This window comes from Cricetulus griseus, chromosome 2 (assembly GCF_003668045.3).
Source record: "Cricetulus griseus strain 17A/GY chromosome 2, alternate assembly CriGri-PICRH-1.0, whole genome shotgun sequence".
NCBI classification, from domain to species: Eukaryota; Metazoa; Chordata; class Mammalia; order Rodentia; family Cricetidae; genus Cricetulus; species Cricetulus griseus.
This window is the reverse complement of record NC_048595.1, coordinates 417,726,540-417,752,929: the sequence shown is the minus strand read 5'-3', so window position 1 is coordinate 417,752,929 and position 26,390 is coordinate 417,726,540. Positions and strand designations below refer to the sequence as shown.

Genomic DNA, 26,390 nt, shown 5'->3' with positions numbered 1-26,390 from the left:
TCTATGTCTAAAATTCATATATGAGTGAGTACATACCATGTTTGTCTTTTTGTGACTGGGTTACCTCACTCAGGATGGTTTCTTCTAGTTCCATCCATTTGCCTGCGAATTTCAAGATTCCATTGCTTTTTTCTGCTGAGTAGTACTCCATTGTATAAATATACCACATTTTCTCTATCCATTCTTCAGTTGAGGGGCATCTAGGTTGCTTCCAGTTTCTGGCTATTACAAACAATGCTGCTATGAACATGGTTGAACATATGTCCTTGTTGTATGAATATGCACTATTTGGGTATATACCCAAGAGAGGAATGGCTGGATCTTGAGGTAGACTGATTCCCATTTTTCTGAGCAACTGCCATACTGATTTCCAGAGTGGTCTTACAAGTTCGCACTCCCACCAGCAATGGAGGAGTGTTCGTTTTTCTCCACATCCTCTCCAGCATAGATTGTCATTGGTATTTTTGATTTTAGCCATTCTGACAGGTGTGAGGTGGTATCTCAGGGTTGTTTTGAGTTGCATTTCTCTGATAGCCAATGATTTTGAGCACTTTCTTAAGTGTCTTTCAGCCATTTCAGATTCCTCTGTTGAGAATTCTCTATTTAGTTCTGCACCCCACTTTTTAATTTCATTGTTTGGTGTTTTGGTGGCTAGCTTCTTGAGCTCCTTATATATTTTGGAAATCAGTCCTCTGTCAGATGTGGGATCGGTGAAGATCTTTTCCCATTCTGTGGGTGGTCGTTTTGTCCTACTGACTGTTTCCTTTGCCTTGCAGAAGCTTCTCAGTTTCAGGAGGTCCCATTTATTAATTGCAGACCTCAATGTCTGTGCTACTGGCGTAATGTTCAGGAAGCGGTCTCCTGTGCCAATTTGTTCAAGGGTAATTCCCACTTTCTCTTCTAGAAGATTCAGTGTGGCTGGATTTATGCTGAGATCTTTGATCCATTTGCACTTAAGTTTTGTGCATGGTGACAGATATGGATCTATCTGCAATTTTCTGCATGTCCAAATCCAATTGTACCAGCACCATTTGTTGAAGATGCTATCTTTTTTCCATTGTATAGATTTAGCACCTTTGTCAAAAATAAATATACACCAAACCAATAGCCAACATCAAACTCAAAGCGTTTCCTCTAAAATCAGGAACAAGACAAGGCTGTCCACTCTCTCCATATGTCTTCAATATTGTACTTGAAGTTCTGGCTATAGCAATAAGACAAGGGGATCAAAGGGATACAAATTGGAAAGGATGAAGTCAAACTTTCACTATTTGCAGACGACATGATAGTCTACATTAGTGACCCTAAAAACTCTACCAGGGAACTCCTACGGCTGATAAACACCTTCAGCAAGGTAGCAGGATACAAAATTAACTCAAAAAAATCAGTAGCCCTACTATATACAGATGATAAATCCAATGAGAAAGAAATCAGAGAAACATTACCTTTCACAATATCCACAAGCAACATAAAATATCTTGGGTAACACTAACCAAAAAAGTGAAAGACCTGTACAATAAGAACTTTGAGACTTTAAAGAAAGAAATTAAAGAAGATACCAGAAAATGGAAAGATCTCCCATGCTCTTGGATAGGTAGAATTAACATAGTAAAAATGGCAATCCTGCCAAAAGCAATCTACAGATTCAATGCAATCCCCATCAAAATCCCAACACAGTTTTTCACAGACATTGAAAGAACAATACTCAACTTTATATGGAAAAATAAAAAACCCAGGATAGCCAAAACAACTCTTTACAATAAAGGATCTTCTGGAGGCATCACCATCCCCAACTTCAAGCTCTACTATAGAGCCATAGTTCTGAAAACAGCTTGGTATTGGCACAAAAATAGACAGATAGACCAATGGAATCGAATTGAAAACACTGATATTGACCCATGCACCTACGAATACCTTATTTAGAATGTTTTTAGTAGTACAAGCAAGATGAGAATCTAAAGTTTAATATACTATGCTTCAAATGTAATCCTTTTCAGCTATAGGATCTAGTCTGCCCCTAGTTTCCCAATGGTAACCTGTGTGGGATATACCTTTGCAGGCCTTTTCCTCTGCATTTGTGCCTGAGGAGGTGGGCATACATGTAAGTTTAGGTGTAACGCTACTGACAACCCAAGAACCTTACACAGCTGTGCAAGAAAACCTCACAGTTTTATTCACCACATCTAATTTTAAATCATTAAAAACAACCTTAAGAGTCAGTAAAATGGCTCAGTGGGTCAAGGTACTTACCATATAAGCCAAAAAACCTGAGTTCCATGCCAGGGCCCATGTAAAGGAAGAAAAGGAACCAGCTCCACAAAGTTGTCCTATGACCTCCACACAGGCACCATGACACCCCCCATAATTAATTAATTAATAATAAAAGTTTAAAAATTAATAAAAACCAGCTTTATGTCCCTTAATGGGAATGACTCAATAAACTAAGATATCTAGCTTATAAATATCATTGTGTATCCATATACATAAAGCCTAAAATGTTTCTCAAATACAGAAAACTATGTATCATATGACAGCATGGATGTAAAAAAAGTATAGTTTTTATATTAATGATATAAAGGTCATTCCTTCAAAGACTATGTTTGAATATTTATATGACAAAAGCAGGTTCTGTCACTCAGGAGCCACAGAGTGTACACCAACAGAAAAGTGTGACTGTGTATATCTGGCGCACTCTCCTCTTTCTGTGGTTCCTTGTCTTCTTCACCTTGTTCATCTGAACAGTGTTCCTCTGGGCTCAGACCCTCTCTGGGCAATTTTCAGGAGGACAAAAGGCTTCCGAGTAAAGCCATAGTTGCTTGGAAATGTAGAGAGGAGGAACCATATTCTACCCAGATGAGTGGGTGTCATGGGCTGGGTCTGTGTGCTCCAGAGCTTGAGCCAGGCTGGTTCAGGTCAACAGAAGTGTTTGGGGCAGTTCGGGAAGTGTGATGTGATAAAGTTCAGTGGAGAAAACCTGAGGAAGAGTCAAGCCACCATGGTTCATTCAAAAGACTTGGTGAATGCAAAGGGAGGTCCTGACCGTCAGTGCACATCCATGTAGGAGACAATGGGGAAACTGAGGTAGAAGGTGAGGAAAGAGGTCAGACACTTCAACCAATAGTAAAATGTGACCCTACTGTGTTCTGTGAATGACTTTGCAAACAGCAGCTAACGTGGGCGAAAGGCTATTGTAGCTTACCATTTATTAAATATTACCAAGATTAAATATATAGTATTAATATATATTGTGTTAATATTAATATATAATTAGCTCTATGGGCTGTATGCCTATACTTTTCGTAAGTAAATATTTACCTCATTGTTCTTAGACATAAACCCAAACATCAGTTAATTTGTAAAATAAACTGCAGTTTATTTTGAAAAAATATGTTATTACCATGCTCTTCTGACAATTTTTAAAAATGTGTGTAGGCACACCTGTAGCCAGCCCCTAAGTAGGCGTGGCTACAGCTTCCCCTACAAATGTGCTTAAGTTCAAACTAAAAACTCATTTTCCCAATTTCTTGCTTCTGTAGACCATTGTCAGCATTAAGAAGGAACTGTGGAGAAATTCTGACTTCATCAATACTCTGCACAGGGAAAGAAGGTAGGAGCCATGTGTGGGTGTGTGAGAAGGGAGGAGTCACGTGTGGGTGTGTGAGAAGGGAGGAGTCACGTGTGGGTGTGTGAGAAGGGAGGAGTCACATGTGGATTTGGAGTCATGTGTGGGTGTGTGAAAAGGGAGGAGTCATGTGTGGATTTGTGTTCAGCAGCTGAAACAAGCCAAGGAGCTCTGCCCTGAGCTTTTATAGAGACATTTTCTACAGAAAAAAAAAAAAATGAAACTCCTTTTTTATTAAATTGGGAACAATGGTTTAAGCAAAGAACTCCTACATTTGAATTTGAAGATAAAGAAGGCAACCTAATTTGGTATGAGTAGTTACACATAATGAATATCAGGCAGGAGCTGCGGTATGATTTTACCTTTGATCAGTTGGCGTCATTACTTGAAAGGAGGGTAGAGAGGCTGTGTCTATGGCTCAGTTGACAAAGTACTTGCCACATAAGCATGATAAGCAGAGTTTGAGCCCTGGGAGCCGCATGATGTAAGGAGAGAAATGACCACTGCAAGTTGTCCTCTGATCTCCACAAGCTCACCGTGGCACCTGGGCCCATCTAAGCACATGACACCCCCACGCACACAATACCACCCCCCACATAATAAATAAATAGATAAATAAATAAATAAACAATGTGAAATAAAAGAAAAACTCTTGCCAGGCATTGTAGGGCACACCTTTAATCCCAGCAGAGGCAGGCGGATCTGTCTGAGTTAAGACCAGACTGGTTTGCAGTTCCAGGACAGCCAGGGCTACATAGTGAGACCCTATCTCAAAATAGAAAAATCTTAATATAGTTGTTTGAAAATAATTTGAAGCTATGTTATTCTCTGTTATGAAATCCATATCTACAGTATACATCATTGGTAGCCTAATAAAGTATTTATCACTACAAAGCATACAAAAGTTTCAGACAGATTTAATTTAAGAAATGAAAACTGGAGGCTACATTTTGTCTGTATGGATTACCATTTTTATTGATGCTTATATGAAACCGTTGATAACATAGCTCTCCCCTGTATGTGACATGACATCAAAGGCACTAGTTGGATAAGCAATTTGGGATCACTAGTGTTTAATTCCTGGAGCAATCAATAAAGACCTAACTTCGAGGGGCTGAAGAGAAGCAGCACAGTTGGAGGCCCAGGTTCACAGGAAACAGTAGAAGTGTCCCGAGATCGACAGTTAACTATAAGCTAAGTAACAACCAGCTTTGCCAAGTCCCTGTAGTATAGCAAAGCCCAGTCTCCGATGACACCCCTGAAAGAACATTGTCAGATTGTTGGTGATCCCCATTTACTCTTCAGTATTCTGACTCCATGAAACTGTGTTCACTGCACTGTGTTTAACCTTCCTGGGAGCATTTGGACTCCTTCTGATGGTCTCATGCACACAGGATTCAGTCTACTTAGTAATAGCAGATGTGAAACCTTAAAAGGGCAGACTTTAGGTCATTTGGAAGGAATTATTTCTCAGATAATATAAAGTTGTTAACAGACATTTGCTTGGAAAGCAACAGGTTTCAAACTACTAGAAATAGTTGTAGAAGGTAGATTATAGCTAGTAGAACAGTTTATGAGAATACTCCCTTTCAAATAAAAAAAATAGAGAACGAGATGTAGTGGCTCATGCCTTTAATCCCAGCACTTGGGAGGCAGAGGCAAATGGATCTCTGTGAGTTCAAGGCCAACCTGGTCTATGTAGGGAGTTCTAGGCTGTTATATAGTGAGATTCTGTCTCAAAAGAGATAGGGCTTTCACTTGCTTTCCCCTGGGTTGTTGGAGAATGAGGAACTCGAGCTGTCTAAGCATGGTGGATAGGCCAGAGTGTGGAAAGGATGCGTGGCGTGGACCACATGGAAGAGAGAGACTGGTGATCAAAAACAAACCCAACACTGTGGTGTTGACAGCCCTGTCCACACACCTCTGAGGATGCTGCTTTATGAGTTATGTAATCCCCTAGACTGACTCCATTCTGAAAAATCTACCATATAAAAGGCTTGGTACTCTAACTATAATTAGGATTTTAGAATCAGGCTTTCTGTGTACCTGAAAGTTTAAAGGTTCCTGCTCAGAGACACCTGCTGTTGGTGGGAACTCAAGCTTTATTCCAAAAACCTTTCCAGGCATTACAATGCTTAGGAATTTCAAAGGTTCTGATATGGAAGAATGTCTCTGTTCACCGTCAGAGAGTTTACTCCGGTAAATTTTGTTAACTTGCTGACAGTACTGATCCAAGAGCAAAACTATACTAATTGTATATCTACCATGCGACAGAACCAGGAAGTGTGCTGATAAACAAGGGTAAGGGAGTTTCCAGAATTGCAAAACAATGGACAGTGAAATAATTTAGTAATTGGTAAATAAAACATGAGGTATACGAGTGTATAAGCTCAGAAATTAAGGCCAGAAAAGATAAAAAACCTGAGCTCTCAGCAAGCTTGATAGCAATTAGATATACAGAAAAACAGAGAAGGGAAGGGTCCAGGCAGTGCCAAAGATGAGACTGGAGTTCTGCTTCGTAGGGAAGTAGCAGGGAAGACAAGGAAAGCCTTGTTGGGAAGAGTGTAGATGAACAGATTTGTGATGAACTGTGTGCCTTCCCTGTAGCCTTCATGCTAAGGACATTACCTTCCCAAATGGGGTATTTCTAGACACAATAATGAATAGGTCACTTTGTAAATGTAAGTTTCTGGTAAACAAACCATGCTGTCCAAAGTAATCCTAACAGGCCCGGTGTGTATCAACTTAGGTACTGGTGGAGTCTGATGATAGCCAGGGCACAGACTACCCACCCCCCAAGATGACCTGTGAAGCTCCTACTAGGCTGCAGGTGTGAGTTTCCATTCTTACTCCAACCTGTTTCCTTTCCAGGCTCCTTAGGAAACAGTTAAATAGATACAAGCACAAATTGCAAGGCACATACACCTTACAGAAGGAACAGAACTGCAGATTTGAAACAAAGATTCAGGAGCTCGCAACCAACCAGGATAACCTATGGACCAAGATACAGCAGATGAGACAAGACCTGCAGGTACAAATGTGAGAGCCACTGGCTACCTGGAGTGCCTGGAAATCTAATCTCAAGTATGCTGTGCCCCGGGTGGAGGGGGGCGGGGATGGTGGCTTCACAAAGCTTCACACTCATCACTTGGTGTCTTCTCCTCCACCTTCTCCCCTCTCCCCCAATCTTCTCCCACTGCTACCCTCCATAATGATTAGAGAATCCCATACAGCATTTGGTCTCAGGATCTCTTCATACAGATGTTTAAATGTTTTTGAGCTCTCTCTTAGGAGCCTTTGTCTCTGTAGGTTATATCTGCTGCTATTTTTATCCCATCTAGAAAAAAAATGGAGAAGTGTTTCAAAAACACAGTCATTAACTAACTGAGATATGAAATTGATAAACAACTGTATGTATAATGTTTTTCAAGCCACAGCCGGGTGTTTTTAGAGCCTAGAAAAGAATCAGTGGTCTGTTTCCTTTGTTAAATATCTATAATGTCTGACTTAATGAAAGACAGCCGATCTTTCCTCACTTCGAGCAATCTATTATGCCGGGTTTATTTAATGCGTGTGAAGAAATCCAGTCTCACATAGTGGTGCACTTAAAGGAAAGAAAGACATCTTTCTGTACCCTTTCACTTAACTAAGGTATTATTCAGTGACACAACATCAAACATAAAAAGCAATTGTTTTTTAAAGGATAGGTGCATTATGAAATCTAAAACCAGATGTTTCATATTCGACTTTATTAAAATCCCCGGTGTTATAGCCGATCTCTGAGTGGAACTATCCCTGTTTCATTTTGTAACATATATTGGCCACATCATGTGGAATATTGATTCACTGAGCTTTGCTGAGCTTCCTAGGACTTGCCAATTTCATTATACAAGACTTTTTTTTATTTAAGAAAGAAAGATAAGAAGAGAATTTCTCACATTCTGTTTCCCCAATGATGTTGTCAGAAAAAACATTCAAGAATTGAACAGCTATTCCACTCACCCGTGGCAGATACAAGCTTTCTAAAATTTTAATTATTGCTTGAACTTGACTGTTATAAATGACAGCAACTAAAGTTAATAATATTCTTTGCAATGTCATGTTCATTTGTTTCTTCTTCCCTCGCCCCCAGAAAATCATTTCCTAATACCCTGATCTAACTGGTTATAATCTGTCAGTTTTCCCTTGGTACAAGAGGCAACATGTGTGTTTCAGGTCACATCTGAAATACTATATGGGGACTTTCCGTTTCACTACACACAATATTGAAAAGACAGATTATTAAGAAAATCTGGAGCTTATGCTATGCCACAGATATTACATGAAGCTGTCTACTTTTTAACTGGTGGTATATGAGTTTTGTTAATGTCCCCCCGGACTCATGCTGAGGCTGTGATGGCTACATTTATTGCTGATTGTGAACCATCCATGCACGTCAGTGCAATAGATAGACAACGCAAAAAATCATTATAGAAATAATTTTACTCCACAGATTCCTACAAGAATCCCTAGGATCTTGAGGACCCCAGGCCCAACCTTGAAAACAGTGGAACACATCCCTAAATTTTTATACCTTTAGTTTCTCATGAAGTCCCTCAAAGCATATCTCTGAGGCTTTTCATTAGGACAATGCTTTATTGTAATAATCTGTGCCTGTCAATCACCATGAGTGTATGTTTTCAGAAATTCCTTAAGACACCTATAGGGCCAGACGTGTTCAGGATAAGATGGGTTTTCCAAATTTCTGGTGTTATTCCTTCGACATTTACAACATGAGCTATGCCAGTCTTACAGAGTTTTAAACTCGTATTGAACAGAATAAAATAAAATTACTGTAACATCAAGAGTGAAGCAAAAAGCATGCCCCAAGTGTTGCAATGTTGAAATGTAATACATTTGTGTAATGCACTGAAATATAATGTGTTATGAAATATAATTCATTGTGTTAAAATGCAATACAATAAAAAGTAAGAGTTATTTCTTCCTAAGGGAGATTTTCTTTACCCAGGCTATGTTGCGACCATGCCATCCTTCACTTTCATCTCAAAACACAGCATCCAAGATTGACCATTCTTTACCCGATGATGGGCTATGGAGAGGAGGGAACTCATCCCACATCAAGAGTGTCACTAGGGTTGGTCCGGAATGGGAACTTCTCCCTAACTCTACCAAGGCTGACAGAAATCTCAAATGTAAAGTAAGTTCAGGTGAAACTCTGCCAGACTCTCAATCCCCAGAGATCATTTTTCAGAGCACCGGGACACAAAGCCACCCACAAAAGATGCTAAGGGAAGGCCATACCTCCCCATCTGATTGCCAGAAGGGAATGCAAGACAATCCCCAGATTCCTCCTGCTGAAGTGAGCAGCCCTGCTCTGGCACCTTCAGCAGGGAAACAGATAGACCACATCAGTGAAAAGATTGATCTGGAAGGTGAGGAACTGCAAACACTGTTGCCCAGACTCCTGGATGTCTTCGACCTAGACACAACAGGTGAGGTGCACTTTGGATTTTGTCATTTGAGGTGCTGTGTTGTGATTGTTGTTTATCTGTTTGTCTGTCTGTTTGAGACAGGGTCTCAGGATATAGCTCTGACTGGCTTGGTTGACCTGTCTATGTAGACCAAGCTGGCCTTGAATTCACAGAGGTATACCTCTGCCCTGAGGAGTACTGATCAAGTAAGTTCTTCACAGCCAAAAGGCAGGGATGGCCAGGAACTCAGGGTGACTGTTAAAACACTGAGCTTCATAACATTACTCAGCTTTGGAATTCAGTTACTGCCATTGGCTAACTCCTAAGATCACCATGAGCACTAAAGGTTGTCAAACATGTGAGACTTTACTGTAACATATAGCACATAGCAATTATTCTGAAAGCACAATCATTGTTAGTAACCATAAATTACACATAACTGAGGAGCTCAAAGTCACCATTTTAAAATGAGGACGACATTTTAAAATGAAGGCGTTGGTGGCACACACCTTTAATCTCAGTACTTGGAAGGCAGAGGCAGGCGGATCTCTGTGAGTTTGAGGCCAACCTGGTCTCCAGAGCAAGTGCCAGGATAGGCTCCAAAGCTACACAAAGAAACCCTGTCTCGAAAAACTAAAAAAAAAAAAAAAAAAAAAAAAAAAAAATGAGGATGACAATGCTCCTGTTTTGGGCTGGCTGATGTTTCTTTGTCCTGAGTTGTACCATCATTATCATCATTGCCAGCTGTAACTCATTGTTAAGTTATGAAGGCTTTTGGTCCTCTACTAAAACACTATTTTTAGTCACACCATCTTCTTTCTATTTAGAACATATATAGATAGATATTTGCTGTGGTAACAGTTTCTCAATAGGAAATCTGCATAATCTAGAGACTTTTGGTAGAGTGAAAATGGTATTTGTGTGTCTTTTCTATGCTGGAAAAGGCCCTCTCAACAGAGTTATTCTTTAACATACTGGTTTTCTACAGATACCATACAGCAATACAGAGGAGGAAATTTGAGCAAAAAAAACACACACAAAGAAATATGAGTAAAGAAGAAATGTTTTTAAGTGCAAAAGGAAGAAGCAAAAGTAAAGAGGGGAAGGTTTGGAGGGTAGGCAGGGCAGGATGAAAAGAGGAGAGTAGAGGGGGTAGAAGGGATGCCTAGGCTATAGAGCTATAACCTAGTGATGTCAACTTTCTATATTATTTGGCAGAGCCTGGTCAATGAAACAGAAAGTATTGTAGTAAATAGAGTTGAAGTCATAGTCATAGTATAAACAGTAATGAATTCTCAGAGATGTCAGGGGCATAGGACAAAGACAGGATGAAAACTCTTCATGCTGTATTCTTAGACCAGCACAAAATACCATGCCCTGAAGTTCTGCCTAAGCATCCTTGGGATCAAGATGAGTATTCAAAACAAAGTCAATATCCACTTCACCTTTTCAGGAAAATGTCACTGGTCAATTGGTCTTAATTGAAAAGATTTTAGTTTTTTATATCTTTACCTTGCTTTTTGCTTTGTTTCTGTTTTCCAAGTAAGCTGATGAAGGTTTCTGAATTCTTAAACTTTTTATTGGGTCAGCCCTCACAATTGCAGTCTCTACAGTGTATACCTTAAATTCCTCATAGTCCAGGTCTATATTTTAATATTTTAACATTTGTCCAGTTTCATACCTAAGGGTAGAAAATTAATGCATATTAATGTGACTTTATCAAGGTCTCTATATAAATATATTTATGTGTATTTATCATCATTATACCATTAAAAGAAAATTATAAAATTTAAAAGAAAATTATAAAAGAGTAAGTGCATTTCTAAGTCTTGATGATGTGATAATGTGTAATGTGTAATGAGAGCTATCTAATCTTTTGAAAAGTACCTTTCAAATGTCAAATTTTCACCTGCTTCCTTCCACTCACAGTCTCAGTACAACTGCAGAGATGTTATTATGGGAAGTATGCACTATTATTATACAAATATTCTTATGACTCAAAAAATACTAATTTTCTTCTGTGTGTGTGAAATATTCACTTGTGGTGTGTCTGATGGTAAGTGTACCTGCAGACACTCAGGAAGGCCAGAAAAGAACATCGAGATTCCTACTCTATCACTCTTTACTTTGTTCCCTCAAGACAGGGTTTCAAACAGAATCTGGAGGTGGACTGGCACCCAACATGTGCTAATGATGCTTCTATCTCCACCTCCCACTGTGCCAGGCTTACACCTGTGCACAGCAATGACCAGATTTTCATGTGAGCGTGAGGGATTTGAATTTGGGTCTTCATGCTTCTGCAGCAAGTATCCTTACTCACTGATCAGTCTCTCCAAATCCCACTAAAATGTTAATTTTTAAGTTTTAAACTTATTGTCTTTTTCTGTATTAGTCATCTTTCTTTACGTGGCTCAAGAGTAAGGCATGAGGATGTGTGTTAACTTTGTGGATAGTATTTCTCACTCAAGTATTTCTAAAGGGTTTTTTTTTTTCTTTTTGTTTATTTTGAGACATGGTCTTATGTAGCCCAGACTGACCTAAAACTTGCTATATATCGAAAGATGACCTTGAACTTCTAGTTCTTCATCCTCTACTTTCCCAGTGCTAGGGTTGCAAATGTGTGTCATTATTCCCAATTGGTATAGTCTGGGGGATCAAACCACAGCCTTGTGCATGCTAAGCAAGAGCTGTACCCACATCCCCAATCCTATATTTAAATTTTTATTCTTATTTCAATCTGGTGTGAGTATAATCTTTTTTCAATTCCACTTCACCATTGGTAGTTTAGATTATATAAAAATAATATCCATAACCTATATATTATCTATGCAGACTTACCAACATTACAATAAAGTTAATCAGAGCCAGATGTATGACAACCACACGCATGAACATGTAGAAAATACAGTTAAATTATCATTTTGAGGCCTCCATTTACATTAACAGAATAGAATGATTCAGTATCAAGGTCTAAGATAAAGAGACCATGGGAGTTATAATTGAGAGAGAGAGACAATGAGAAGGGGTACATAAGAAAGTCCCCAAATCGATTTAAATTCTGAATGTTGAAAGTTAGTAGCAAATGAATTAGGATAAAACTTTCAGAAAAAATTAGAATTGAAGAAATTGAAGAAATGTTTACTATTCTTTCCATCTATGATAAAAGAAAATCATATAACCTCTGGTTTTATTATTTCATTATTTCTTTCCATTCGAGATGAGGTCTCATGCACATCTGGTGAATTCTTTTATTTTCGCTCAGCTGCATTACCCTCCATTTGCAATGCTTGTTTCTGTTGTAGGCCAGGAAGACAAAGATGTATGGCAGAAGCAGTAGCATGGCTTAAAAGCAAACACTAGATGGGCCAACATGAAGGCACTTGGCCAAGGCTCCTTCCTCACACTCAGTTGTGGTGCACGCCTTTAATTGCAGTACTCTGGAGGCAAAGGAAAGCAGATCTCTGCGGGTTTGAGGCTAGCTTTGTCTACAGAGTGATTCCAGGACAGCCAGGGCAGTCCCAAGATTTCGTATGTTTCCAATTACAGTCAATAAGATGCTTTTACATGAGGCATAGGCTCTGGTGGTGGTGGTGGTGGTGGTGGTGGTGGTGGTGATGACAGTGATAGGAACTTTTGTTAAAAAAGAAAAATCTGTCTTGCAGGAATGAAAGGAACTATGATTTTACAGTCTGAAGGCTTTTAACAAAAACAGAAAGCCGGGACTAATGGGAAGATTTGAGATGTTCCTAACACAGTTTATGAGACCTGTTACTGGGGCTTTTTTCATGAAAATACATGAAGAACTTGTATGAGACTGAATGAAGAGTAGGAGACATTGTGATTTTTTCCCAGCTGTGTGATCTTTTTTTAAACACAAAGGGGAAGGGGTGGGGGAAGAAGATGAGAAACTTAGTCAAAGCAACAAGAGAGAGCCCCAGAAATGGACCTTAATGAAGGAGAAATGTATGAGTCACCTGGCAGAGAATTCAAAATGGAAAACATGTAATACGGAAGCAGGAAGTGGAATCATCTGAGGGAAGAAAGGCAACCAGCAGGGGGAAGGGTGGAAGAGGAAGGGTAGTGGAGAAGGGGAATGAACAGGAACAAAGCTTAATGCCACATCTATAAAAATTCGGTAAGGTTACTTTGTATGTTAACCTAGAATTTAAAGTATTTATAAACTGTCAGAAAGATGATCAACGAGCTCAGGCAATCATTGCATGAAAAATGAGAATTTTAACAATGAGCAAAGTGTGTGGAACTAAACAAAAACTCAAAAAAGAAGATTAAAAAAAACTTCAGTGAAAGGGAAATAGAATCAGGCTGAAGAGAAAGTATCTGAAGTTAGCCAGAGGAGAAAAATGAAGAATGAATAAAGTCCAAGAGAGATACAAGATGCCTTGGAGCCACCATTTTACCTATTACACATGTTCTAGGTGTAGAACAGAGAAGGACAGAAAGCATAGCTAAAGAAACAATGGCCCAAAACATTAAGTACTGGAAAGACAGACAACAGAGTGCCAAAGACTGAAGCCCTAAAGACCCCAAATTAGACAAACTCAAAGGAGTCTGCCACAAAACAAGACACATTATAATCAAATTGTCAGGAGTTAAATACAAAAGAAAGTTTTAAACATGGCAAGTGATCCTCATAGCACAATAAATATATTTCTCAGGCTAGGGAGAAATCATCCGATGTATTAAAAATGCTGAAAGAAAAAGAGCACTACCAGCCAAAACTATTCTATCCCCAGAAGTCATTTGGTGAAAGTAAATTTATTAGAGAGGAATACAGAATACCACAATACTGAAATGGGATGTGCATCCCGTTGGCTGGCATGATTGCTCTCAGAAGGACACGGGCTCAGTGTTTCAGTTACCCAGAAGACCAGATGGTTCAATAGTTCCTAGTCTCCAATCTACTACTGATAGCTTTCGAGCACATTCCTGGTTTAAATTACAGTTAAGCAAATAATTTTGCTATTGTGATTCCTTCTGGACCATCAGAGCTAGATGGTACGTCCTATCTTTCGATATTTTAAAAACATAGTCTTGAGAGAATGGAGCTAAGAAGAGCAGGAAGACAAATTCTCATGTATGAAGTGGATTTCGGCTGTCCTGTTTCTGCATCACTACATTTAATGTTTTTATTGGGGAACAGAAGAGGTGATTCAACAGGTCTAGCAGCTTGCTACCTAGACTGACATCCTGTATTCCATCTCTGGAACCTACGTGGTGGAAGGAGAGAATGGAACCTGAACCCTGCAAGTTTTCCTCTGGTCTACACATGTGCTGAGGTGCACACTCACACATGTGCACACACACACACACACACACACACACACACACACACAGGCAAACAAATAAGAAAACAATTCAATAAATGTAATTTTAAATTTTGTATTACTTTGGAAAGAAATAATATCTTAAAATTGGTTGTCTGCTGGAAAATAAGTCTTTTAGTCAGGTAACGAAATATGGTTTATTCAAGGTCCTTGTATCCCTGGAGCAATGTGAGAGGGTTCAAAGAGTAATGGTGATGGTTTGTTCTCATCTTGAATCCCACAGAAAATAGTGAAGATACAGTTACACTATAACTATATGACTATCCAAAGATTTTCTGAGTCTTCCTGTTATGATCTTGTTTCTTCTCAATCATATGGTAATATGTGTTGACTGTAAAGCAAAATGCCAAAGTATGCAACTTTTGTAATTGTTAGTTTATTAGCATGTCCTTCACTGACCCTGTTTCTTATAGATAATTATTCTTAGAAGTTTAGGATGTTTCATTTTTAAAATTTATCTACATGTTAGGGGATGATTAAATATAAATAAGAACAGATTTTTTTAAAAATTAAAGACACATCAAAGTTTTTAACAGTGCCAAACTCTGTTACTACTACAACACAATCTTTATTACAACAGATTGTGGGAAACACTTGAATCCTTTTTTAAATTAAATTATTTTTAGTCTAATATATATATATATATATATATATATATATATATATATATAGTGCATTTGCATCACTTATTCCCTTCTGCCCCCGCTTATCCCTCTGACCCCTTCCATGTCTACCTCCAGCCCCTGATCTCGCTCCAATTCATGGCCTCTTTTTCTTTGATTATTAATATTGCCATGTATAACATGAACAAGTGTATAAACACAAGCCACTAAGTCCATGTAGTGTTGCTGTATGTATATGTTTTAGGATTGACTACTTGGTATTAGATAATCAGTTAGGGGGCTTGTCCTTGGAGACCACTAATTCTTCCTCTCTCAGTAGCCATTAATTGCTTGTAACTCTTCGTGCAGGGATGGACTCCCCCCCCCATGAGGGGCATTTTAACTGATGTCACTGTTCAGGTCTTAAATAATGTTCAATACCAAACAATTCTTTCATGTCTGCAAGATGTATTTTTTATACAGTTCCCTTTTCTACAAGAGGATCCCATGTCTCAAGCCCTATGTCAATGCGGACTTTGACAAAGCACTCTTTCCCCTTCTCACTATACCGTACTTCTTCCACAAGTAGAAGATCCTGTGTATGGTAAAGATGGATCTCTCCATCCTGTATTTCACATTGCATTATTCCCATCAGAATATACTAGATCTTATCATTGATTCTATATGATTGGTGCCCAGGGAACTTACTCTCAACAGTTGGCACTCCGTGTATTCCTGAGGTCTTTTCCCTGTTCTGTGTATGCATGCCCTACTTTCCTTTCCAGAGCTCTGAGACATGGTTAATGTTCCAAGTGTTGTTTTCACATATGTACCTAACTATCTCTGTTGAGTCAGAAAAGATTCCAGGATTAGGAGTTGTATATTTGAGAAATAGTAGTCCCCTGTTGAATCTTAGGGGGAAACATTCATGAAAGAACAGAATTTCCAGGGAAAATTACAGCTGTTGCATGTGTGACTGACAAAGTAAAACTAAAAACTGCCCAAAGAATCACCAATATAATGAGTGAGAAATGAGCCTGCAAGCTAAATGAATTTTGCAAATTCCTATGCTGTCCTCGCCAAGTGAGAGTCCATTTCTACGGGTACCTTGCTCAAGGGAACCCATTGAAAAGGTAGTCATGATGACCTGAGACTAGGCTGCAGGCTTCTGACAGTCCTGGTCCTCTGATTCTTTCTACCCGCTCTTCCATAATGCCCCTGAGCCTTAGGAATAGAGGTTGTACTGTGTTATGGATCACCTGAGTCTGGGCTCTTTGCATTTTGATGAGTTGTGGCCTTCTTTGGGGGTCTGTGTCTTCTGTTAACTGCAGGAAGGTGGTCTCAGAATATAACTCCTTAGCCAGCTGCACCCATGGCACCTTAAGCATTGAGCCCATTTATATTACTTTTTAACTTTGTGACTGCAAGTAGCTGCTAGCTGACATAAGCACTGTGAGAGCAGAATGTGTCTGGCTCGATATTTAGTTAAGGCCTCCAAACATGCTGAACTTGATGTCTAGAATAAGATTATACAGGGGGTGGGAAGGTGTATTGGGGAAACATAAAGGAGAACCATGGGGGTTTCATAATGATCATTGTACATTCCTTAAACTGTCACGTATTTCTTAAAATCAAAAATGAAAGCCAATAATAAAGCTGTTCATGCAACCCTGGCAAGAAAACTCTGTTTAAGAAAAAATAAAGATGGCCTGAGTTATTTGGAGCCACTTAAGTGCAATCCACTTGGTGGTCAGAAATTTTCCTTGTACCAATGCCCCTTTCCCACCTGAGGACATGAACCCTAGCTGAGGCTGTACCCCGGCACAAGACATCTGCTGTGAGATAGTGTCTTCTATATACAACAGGGAAGTTGTATCCATGAAACGATATGCAGCAATGTTCCTATGAAAGCACTCTGAAGCAGGCTCTCTAGTTCCACAGATTCACTCTAGCAGCCAGGATGGACTAGTAGGACAGACCGTAGTAAATGAAGAACTGGTTGTCTTCTCTATTGAGAGAAAGGGAATGGAGAGAAGATGGGATCTGATTCTTCTCTGTGGGTGAGAGCTGCAGCTACACAGATCTTCAGAATCCAGAAGATGTATTTTTATAAAAGGTTTTGTTTGTTTTTGCTTGCTGATTTCAGGTCCAAAGCCTTCAGCAGACGTGGAGCTATATGGTAAAGCTGAACAGGTGTGCAGAGCTTTCTCTGCCTTTGTGGATCAAATCACCTTACCCAGCTTGGACTGAAAAGAAATCCAGATTAAAAGGCCACTTGGTATGATGACAAAACCTTTATTTAAAATCTACATTTAGAAGAATTAAGCTTTTAGAATCTCTCTAAATGGTTGCTATGAGGTATGAACTTGTGTTTTGGTTATTTTCTTTAACCTTCCTACCCATGTATCTTAGCTCTTCAATGTAGAGTTAAACTTTGAGGGCAAAGAAGTAGAGAGGAGGGAAAAGGGATCATACACAGGAGCAACAGATCAAATCCAGGTAGCTGAATTTCCATTAGATGGCCGCTCTTCATATTTTGGTAGTAACACTCAATTGTGTGATCTACATGAAAGTAAAAAACAGCCTTCAAGTGTCATTCGTAAAACTGAATTAATGGCCCAATTTTCTATTTGACGTTCCTGATAAATAACAGGTTTAAATAACTGAAAACGACACACACACTTGAGTGCATATAGAACTTGTGAAATCCATTTTAAAATCTGGATTGCACCATTGTCAGTTTTCTAGTAGGTATGTGACAGTATACTTATAAAATATTCATTTTTTTTGGTTTTTCGAGACAGGGTTTCTCTGTATAGCTTTGGAACCTATCCTGGCACTTGCTCTGAAGACCAGGCTGGCCTCGAACTCACAGAGATCTGCCTGCCTCTGCCTCCCGAGTGCTGGGATTAAAGGCGTGCGCCACCAACACCCATCGAAATGTTCATATTTTGAGAAATGGAACAAAAGATACATCAGTGTCTCTTTACCATTCCTTACATTCATATGTAAATCAACAAGAAGCTTATTTTAAAAAATGTTTCTTTCTGAAAAAAATCCAAGTCTGATGGGTTTTACCAAAGTTCTAATATGGGTCCTTTCCCCTTGGTTGAATTGTTACAGTTGATGTTTACATTGATATCTAGAATAATATCTAACATCCTTTTACCATTAGAACAATTAGTTTCTAAGCATCTTATGTGCCCTAACGTATTTTATTCTCACAACAGACTGAAGGAGTCTTTAGCTTCTTTTTTAGGAAAAAAGAAGATACAAGAGATCAAACGACTTCAAAGTCATTCAGCCAGCACCTTGTGTCAGATTCGAACCCTGTGCCTGACTCTATATTTCTCACTAGTCTCTTATTTCTCTCAATTAATATTGCTGTGACTCCCATGCTTTGCTCTTCAGTCCTTGTTACAGAAAGAGTGATCAGTCATTCCTAGGATTGAATCCTACAGAGTGAAATAAGGCCTAGGCATGTTTAGGACTTTGTTTTCTCTCAATCAATAATCCCAACATTTAAAATTTAATTAAATCTAATCACAATATTAAAATTTTTCTTTTAAACCAATCATAATTTAGCTAGGTTTTGTCACTTACTATAATCACTTTCTTAGTGGGAAGTACCCTTGAATGCATTGGCACAGGAGACCAATTCCTGAACATAACACCAGTAACACAGACACTGAGATCAACAATTAATAAATGGGACCTCCTGAAACTGAAAAGCTTCTGTAAGGCAAAGGACACAGTCAACAAGACAAAACTGCAGACCACAGATAAGGAAAAGATCTCCACCAACCCCCACATCTGACAGAGGTCTGATCTCCAAAATATATAAGAACTCAAGAAAGTAGTCAACAAAGCACCAAATAATCCAATTTAAAAATGGGGTACAGATCTAAATAGAGAATTCTCAATAAAGGAATTTCAAATGGCCAAAGGGCACTTAAGAAATTGCTCAATATCCTTAGCCATCAGGGAAATGCAAATCAAAACGACTCTGAGATACCATCTTACACCTGTCAGAATGGCTAAAATCAAAAACACCAAGGACAGTTTATGCTGGAGAGGATGTGGAGAAAGGGGAACACTCCTCCATTGCTGGTGAGAATGCAAACTTGTACAGCCACTTTGGAAATAAGTATGGCAGTTTCTCAGAAAAATGGAAATATGTTGACCTCAAGATCTAGCAATTCCACTCTTAGACATTTACCCAAAGGATGCACGTTCATACAATGAGGACATATTCAACGATGTTCATAGCAGCATTATTTGTAACAGCCAGAACCTGGAAGCAACCTAGATGCTCCTCAACTGAAGAATGGATAAAGAAAATGTGGTACGGGGAACTCCCATCCTGGGGTCTACAGGCAGGTTGACTCAGCCCTGAGGACCAAGCAACCCTGAATCTGCTGACATCTCTGTGCTAGTCCTGCTCCCACCCACCTGGACAAGGAGTGCCTCAGACCGGCCTACATCCACCTTGAGACCCATCAGAGTATCAGACACTCTTGAATCCACCAGAAGAGAACCTTGGACCCGTACACACCAGGAAAGGAAGAGACACCACCTGCACCCACTGGGAGAAGAGATAGGAAGACGACAATATAAGAACACATCCAACAACAGAAAAACCAATATGATGCCACCAGAGTCTAGGGACTCTACACCAACAAGACCTGAACATCCCAACACAGATGAAGCAGAAGAGAGCAACCTTAAAAACAACTTCATGCAGATGATAGAGACCCTAAGAGAGAAAATGAGGAAATCCTTCAGAGAAATAGAAGAAAAGACAAACCAAAAGATGCAAGAAATCAAGGAAAGCCAGGGAAATACAATTAAACAGCTGAAGAAAATAGTTCAATACCTGAAAACTGAAATAGAGACAATAAAGAAAACACAAACTGATGGAATGCTGGAAATAGAAAAGCTGAGTAAACAATCAGAAACCACAGATGCAAGTATAACCAACAGAATACAAGAGATGAAGTCAGAATCTCAGACTCTGAAGATAACTAAAAGAAATAGATTCATCAAGCAAAGAAAATCTTAAGTCCAACAAATCCTTAACACGAAATATCCAGGAAATATGGGATACTGTGAAAAGACCAAACCTAAGGATAATAGGTATAGAAGAAGGTGAAGAAATCCAACTCAAAGGTGCAGAAAACATATTCAAAACCATAGAAGAAAACTTTCCCAACCTAAAAAAAGACATGCCAATGAAAGTACAGGAAGCCTACAGAACACCAAATAGAGTAGACCACAAAAGAAAGTCCCATCATCACATAATAATTAAAACACCAAACATACAGAATAAAGAAAGAATATTAAGAGCAGCAAAGGAAAAAAGCTTAGTAACATATAAAGGCAGACCTATCAGAATTACACTGGACTTCTCCATGGAAACTCTGAAAGCCAGAAGGACCTGGATAGATATTCTACCAAATCTAAGAGAACATGGATGCCAAACCAGACTACTATACCCACCAAAGCTTTCTATCACTCTAAATGGAGAAAACAAGTTATTCCACGACAAAACCAGATTCAAACAATATGTAACCACTAATCCAGCCCTACAGAAAGTACTGGAAGGAAAACTCCAACCTAAGGAAGTTAACTACACTCACAAAAACATAGGCAATAGATAATCCCACTTTACCAAAAGCCAAAAGAAAAATCAGGGTAAATCCACACAAAATACCTCTATCAACAACAAATAAAAAACAAACAAGAATAAGCATTCAGTGGTCCTCAATTTCCCTCAATATTAATGGTCTTAATTTGCCTATAAAAAGACACAGGCTAACAGAATGGATACGAAGACAGAATCCATCCTTCTGCTGCATACAAGAAACACACCTCAACTTCAAAGACAGACATTACCTCAGAGTAAAGGGTTGGAATAAGATACTCCAATCAAATGGACCCAAGAAACAAGCTGGGGTAGCTATACTAGTATCTAACAAATTAGACTTCAATCAAAAGAGATGAAGAAGGTCATTTCAGATTCATCACAGGAAAAGTCCATCAGGAAGAAGTCTCAATTCTAAACATCTATGCCCCAAATACAAAGGCATAAACGTTCATAAAAGAAACATTATTAAAACTCAAATCACAAATAAGACCTCAACCCACTCTCACCACTGGGCAGGACCAACAGACAGAAACTTTAAAAAGAGACAAAGGAACTAACAGAAGTTATGACCCAATTGGGATTAACAGACATCTATTGAACATTCCATCCAAACACAAAAGAATATACATTCTTTTTAACACCACATGGAACCTTCTCTAAAATCGACCACATACTCAGCAACATAGCAAACCTCAACAGGTACAAAAAAATGGAATAACCCCCTGTGTCTTATCAGATCACCATGCTTTAAAGTTAGAATTCAAGAGCAACACAAATTGCAGAAAACCTACGAACTCATGGAAATTGAACAATGTGCAATTGCACGACTCCTGGGTCAATGAAGAAAGAAATTAAAGACTTCCTAGAATTCAATGAAAATGAAGACACAACATACCCAAACTTATGGGACACTTTGAAAGCAATACTAAGAGGAAAGTTCATAGCTCTAAGTGCTCACATGAAGAAACTTGAGAATAGTTATACCAGAGAGTTGGCATCACAACTGAAAACTCTAGAACAAATGGAAGCAAATTCACCTGGGAGGAGTAGATACCAGGAAATAATCAAACTGAGGTCAGAAATCAATAAAGTTGAAACAAAGAAAACAATTCAAAGAATCAATGTAACAAAGAGTTGGTTCTTTGAGAAAATCAACCAGATAGAAAAACCTTTATCCAAACTAACCAAAAGGCAGAGAGAGAACATGCAAATTAACAAGATCAGAAATGAAAGGGGGGACATAAACAGACACTGAGGAAATCCAGAGAATCTTCAGGTCATACTTTGAAAACCTGTACTCCACAAAATTGGAAAATTTAAAGGAAATGGACAATTTTATGGACAGATATCACTTACCAAAATTAAATCAAGAACAGATAAGCAACAGGCCTATATCCCCTAAGGAAATAGAAGTAGTCATCAAAAGTCTTCCAACCAAAAAAAAAAAAAAAAAAAAAAAGCCCAGGGCCAGATGGCTTCAGTGCAGACATTTAAAGAAGAACAAATATCAATACTCCTCAAATTGTTCCACACAATAGAAGGAGAAGGTTCATTGCCAAACTCTTATGAGGCTACAATTACCTTGTTACCCAAGCCACAGTAAGAACTAAGAAACAGAACTACGGACCAATATCCCTCATGAACATTGATGCAAAAATACTCAATAAAATATTGGCAAACCGAATCCAAAAACATATCAGAAAAAATTGTCCACCATAATCAAGTAGGCTTCATCCACGGGATGCAGGGTTGGTTCAACATACGAAAATCCATCAATGTAATCCACCAAAATAACAAACTGAAAAAGAAAAACCACATGATCATCTCACTGGATGCTGAAGAAGCCTTTGACAAAATCCATCACCCCTTCATGGTAAAAGTCCTGGAGAAATCAGGGATAACAGGAACATACCTGAACATAATATAAGCAATATACAGTAAACCAACAGCCAACATCAAACTAAATGGAGAGAAACTCAACACGATTTCTCTAAAATCAGGAACATGACAAGGCTGTCCACTCTCTCCATATCTCTTCAATATCATACTTGAAGTGCTAGCTAGAGCAATAAGACAACAAAAGGAGATCAAGGGGATACAAATCGGAAAGGAAGAAGTCAAATTTTCACTGTTTGCAGATGATATGATAGTTTACATAAGTGACCCCAAAACTCTACCAGGGAACTCCTACAACTGGTAAACACCTTCAGCAAAGTGGCAGGATACAAGATTAACTCAAAAAAATTAGTAGTCCTACTATATACAGATGACAGGAGGGCTGAGAAAGAAATCAGAGAAAGAAATCACCCTTTACAGTAGCCACAAACAACATAAAATATCTTGGGGTAACACAAACCAAACTTGTGAAAGACCTGTATAGCGAGAACTTCGAATCTTTAAAGAAAGAAATTAAAGAAGACAGCAGAAAATGGAAAGATCTCCCATGCTCTTGGATAGGTAGGATCAACATAGTAAAAAAATGGCAATCTTGTCAAAAGCAATCTACAGATTCAATGTGATCCCCATCAAAATCCCTGCACAATTGTTCACAGACCTTGAAAGAACAATACTCAACTTTATATGGAAAAACAAAAGACCCAGGATAGCCAAAACAACCCTGTACCATAGAGGAACTTCCAAGGGATCACCATCCCTACTTCAAGCTCTATTACAGAGCTATAGTCCTGAAAGCAGCTTGGTACTGGAACAAAAATAGACAGGTAGACCAATGGAATTGAATTAAAAACCCTGATACTAACCCACATTTCTACAAACACCTGATTTTTGACAAAGAAGCTTAAGATATGCAATGGAATAAAGGAAGCATCTTCAACAAATGGTGCTGGCATAACTGAATGCTGGCATGTAGAAGACTGCAGATAGATCCATGTCTATGGCCGTGCACAAAACTTAAGACCCAAATGTATTAAAGACCTCAACATAAATCCACCCACACTGAACCTATTAGAAGAGAAAGTGGGAAAGTACCCCTCAATTAACTGGTACAGGAGACAGCTTCCTGAATATTACACCTGTAGCACAGACACTGAGATCAACAATTAATAAATGGGACCTCCTGAAACTTGAGAAACTTCTGTAAGGTAAAGGACACAGTCAACAAGACAAAACAGCAGCCCACCCATTGGGAAAAGATATTCACCAACCCTATATCTGACAGAGGGCCAATCTCCATAATTTACAAAAAAACTCAAGAAGCTAGTTTCCAAAACAACTAATAATCCAATTAAAAAGTGGGGTACAGAACTAAACAGGGAATTCTAAACAGAGGAATCTAAAATGGCTGAAAGATACATAAGAAAATGCTCAACATCCTTAGCCATCAGGGAAATACAAATCAAAACGACTCTGAGATATCATCTTACTCCAGTCAGAATGTCTAAAATCAAAAACACCAATGATAACTTATGCTGGAGAGGATGCAGAGAAAGGGGAACACTCCTTCACTGCTGGTTGGAGTGCAAACTTGTCAGACATTTTGGAAATCAGTATAGCAGTTTCTCAGAAAAAATGGAAATCAGTCGACCTCAAGATCCAGCAATTCTACTCTTAGACATATACCCAAAAGAAGCACATTCATTCAACAAAGACATCTGTTCAACTATGTTCATAGCAGCATTATTTGTAATAGCCAGAACCTGGAAGCAACCTAGATGCCCCTCAACTGAAGAATGGATAGAGAAAATGTGGTACATTTACACAATGGAGTACTACTCAGCGGGAAAAAAAATGGAATATTGAAATTCGAAGGCAAATTGATGGAACTAGAATAAACCATTCTGAGCGAGGTAACCCAGTCACAAAAAGACAAACATGGTATGCACTCACTCATATGTGGATTTTACACATAGAGCAAAGGATTACCAGCCTATACTCCACACCACCAGAGAAACTAGGCAACAAGGAGGACTCTAAAAGAGACATACATACATGGTTCCCAGGAGAAGGGGAAAGGGACAAGATTTCCTGAGCAAATTGGGAGCATGGGGGAGGGGAGAGGGAGATAGGAGAATGAGAAAAGGAGAAGAGGAGGGGTGAGGGGGACATAAGGGAGCAGAAAGGTTGTGTGGGGGAGAGAATAGAGGAGAGCAGAATAAGAGATACAATCAAAGAGGGAGCCAGTATAGGTTTAAAGCAAAATCAGGCACTAGGGAAATGTCCAGAGATCTACAAGGATGACACCAACTAACCATCTAAGCAACAGTGGAGAGGTTACCTTAAATGCCCTCCCCTGATAACGAAATTGATGACTAACTTATATGTCATCCTAGAGCCTTCATCCAGCAGCTGATGGAAGTAGAAGCAGATACCCACAGCTAAAAACTGAACTGAACTGGAATCCAGTTGCAGAGAAGGAGGAGTGATGAGCAAAGGGGTCAAGACCATGCTGTTGAAACCCACAGAAACAGCTGACTTGAACAAGAGGGAGCTCTTGGCCCCCAGACTGATCACTGGGAAACCAGCATGGAACTGATCCAGACCCCATATATGTGGGTGACAGTGAGGAGGCCTTGGAAATATATGGGGCCTCTTGTAGTACTTATATCAGTACTTATCCCTAGCGTAGGAATGGAGTTTGGGATCCCATTTCACATAGAGGGATACTCCTTCAGCCTAGACACATGGGGGAGGGCCTAGGCCCTATCCCAAAGTATATGACAGACTCTGAAGACACCCCCATGGAAGGCCTCACTCTCCCTTGGGAGCAGAAATGGTATGGGATAGGTAGGATGTTAGTGGAGGGGCAGGGGAGAAGGGGAGGGAGAGGGAACTAGGATTCACAGGTAAAACAATCTTGTTTCTAATTTAAATTAAAAATTTTAAAAAATAGAAGATTGAGTATCTTCTGCAGACTATATTTAAATCACAGATGTTCTCAGTATGATGGCTCCACAATATCAAATCCATCGTGATGAGGTATTGGTTGAATTTCACCAATTCTGTCCTGTAGAGAGGGAAGATATAAATTAATATTTTACTGTAAAAAAAGAAAATGTGGTACATTTACACAATTGAGTTCTACTCAGCAGGGGAAAAAAAATGACATCTTGAAATTTGCAGACAAATGGATTGAACTAGAAGAAACCATCCTGAGTGAAGTAACCCAGACACAGAAAAAAAAAACATGGAATGTACTCACTCATAAGTGGATATTATACATAAAGCAAAGGATAACCAGCCTATAATCCACAACCACAGAGAAGCTAGGAAACAAGGAGGACCCTAAGAGAGAAATACATGGGCCTCCCAAGAAGGGGAAAGGGACAAGATGTCCTGAATAAATTGGGAGCTTGGTGGGAGGGAGGTAGGAGAAAGAGGAGGGGAGAAGAGGAGGGGGGAGTAGAACATGAGGGATCAGGAAGATTGATTTGGGGGAAGAACAGAGGAGGAGAGCAAGGAAAGAGATACCTCAGTAGAGGGAGCCGTTATTGGCTTAAGGAGAAAACTGGCACTAGGAAAATCTCCAGGGATCCACAAAGATGACCCCAACTAAGACTCTACACAATAGTGGAGGGGGCTACCTTAAATGTGCTTCCCCTATAGTGAGATTGATGTCTACCTTAAATGCCATCCTAGAGCCTTCATCCAGTAGTTGATGGAAGCAGCGAGATTCACAGCTAAGCACTGAGCCAAACTCCTGGAATCCAGTTGTAGAGAGGGAGGAGTGATGAGCAAAGGGGTCAA

The 26,390-nt window shown here is 39.2% G+C and overlaps 1 protein-coding gene across 1 annotated transcript in view; it reads left to right on the top strand.

Moving 5' to 3' along the window:
- Positions 1-17,290, top strand: part of Dytn (dystrotelin) — a 53,456-nt gene extending 36,166 nt beyond the window's left edge. Inside the window, exons 11-14 of the mRNA XM_027396054.1 lie at positions 3,537-3,607; positions 6,494-6,653; positions 8,631-9,114; positions 17,187-17,290. Of these exons, the coding sequence (XP_027251855.1) occupies positions 3,537-3,607; positions 6,494-6,653; positions 8,631-9,114; positions 17,187-17,290 (819 nt within the window). The remainder of the gene's footprint in view (positions 1-3,536; positions 3,608-6,493; positions 6,654-8,630; positions 9,115-17,186) is intronic.
- Positions 17,291-26,390: the final 9,100 nt, after the last annotated feature.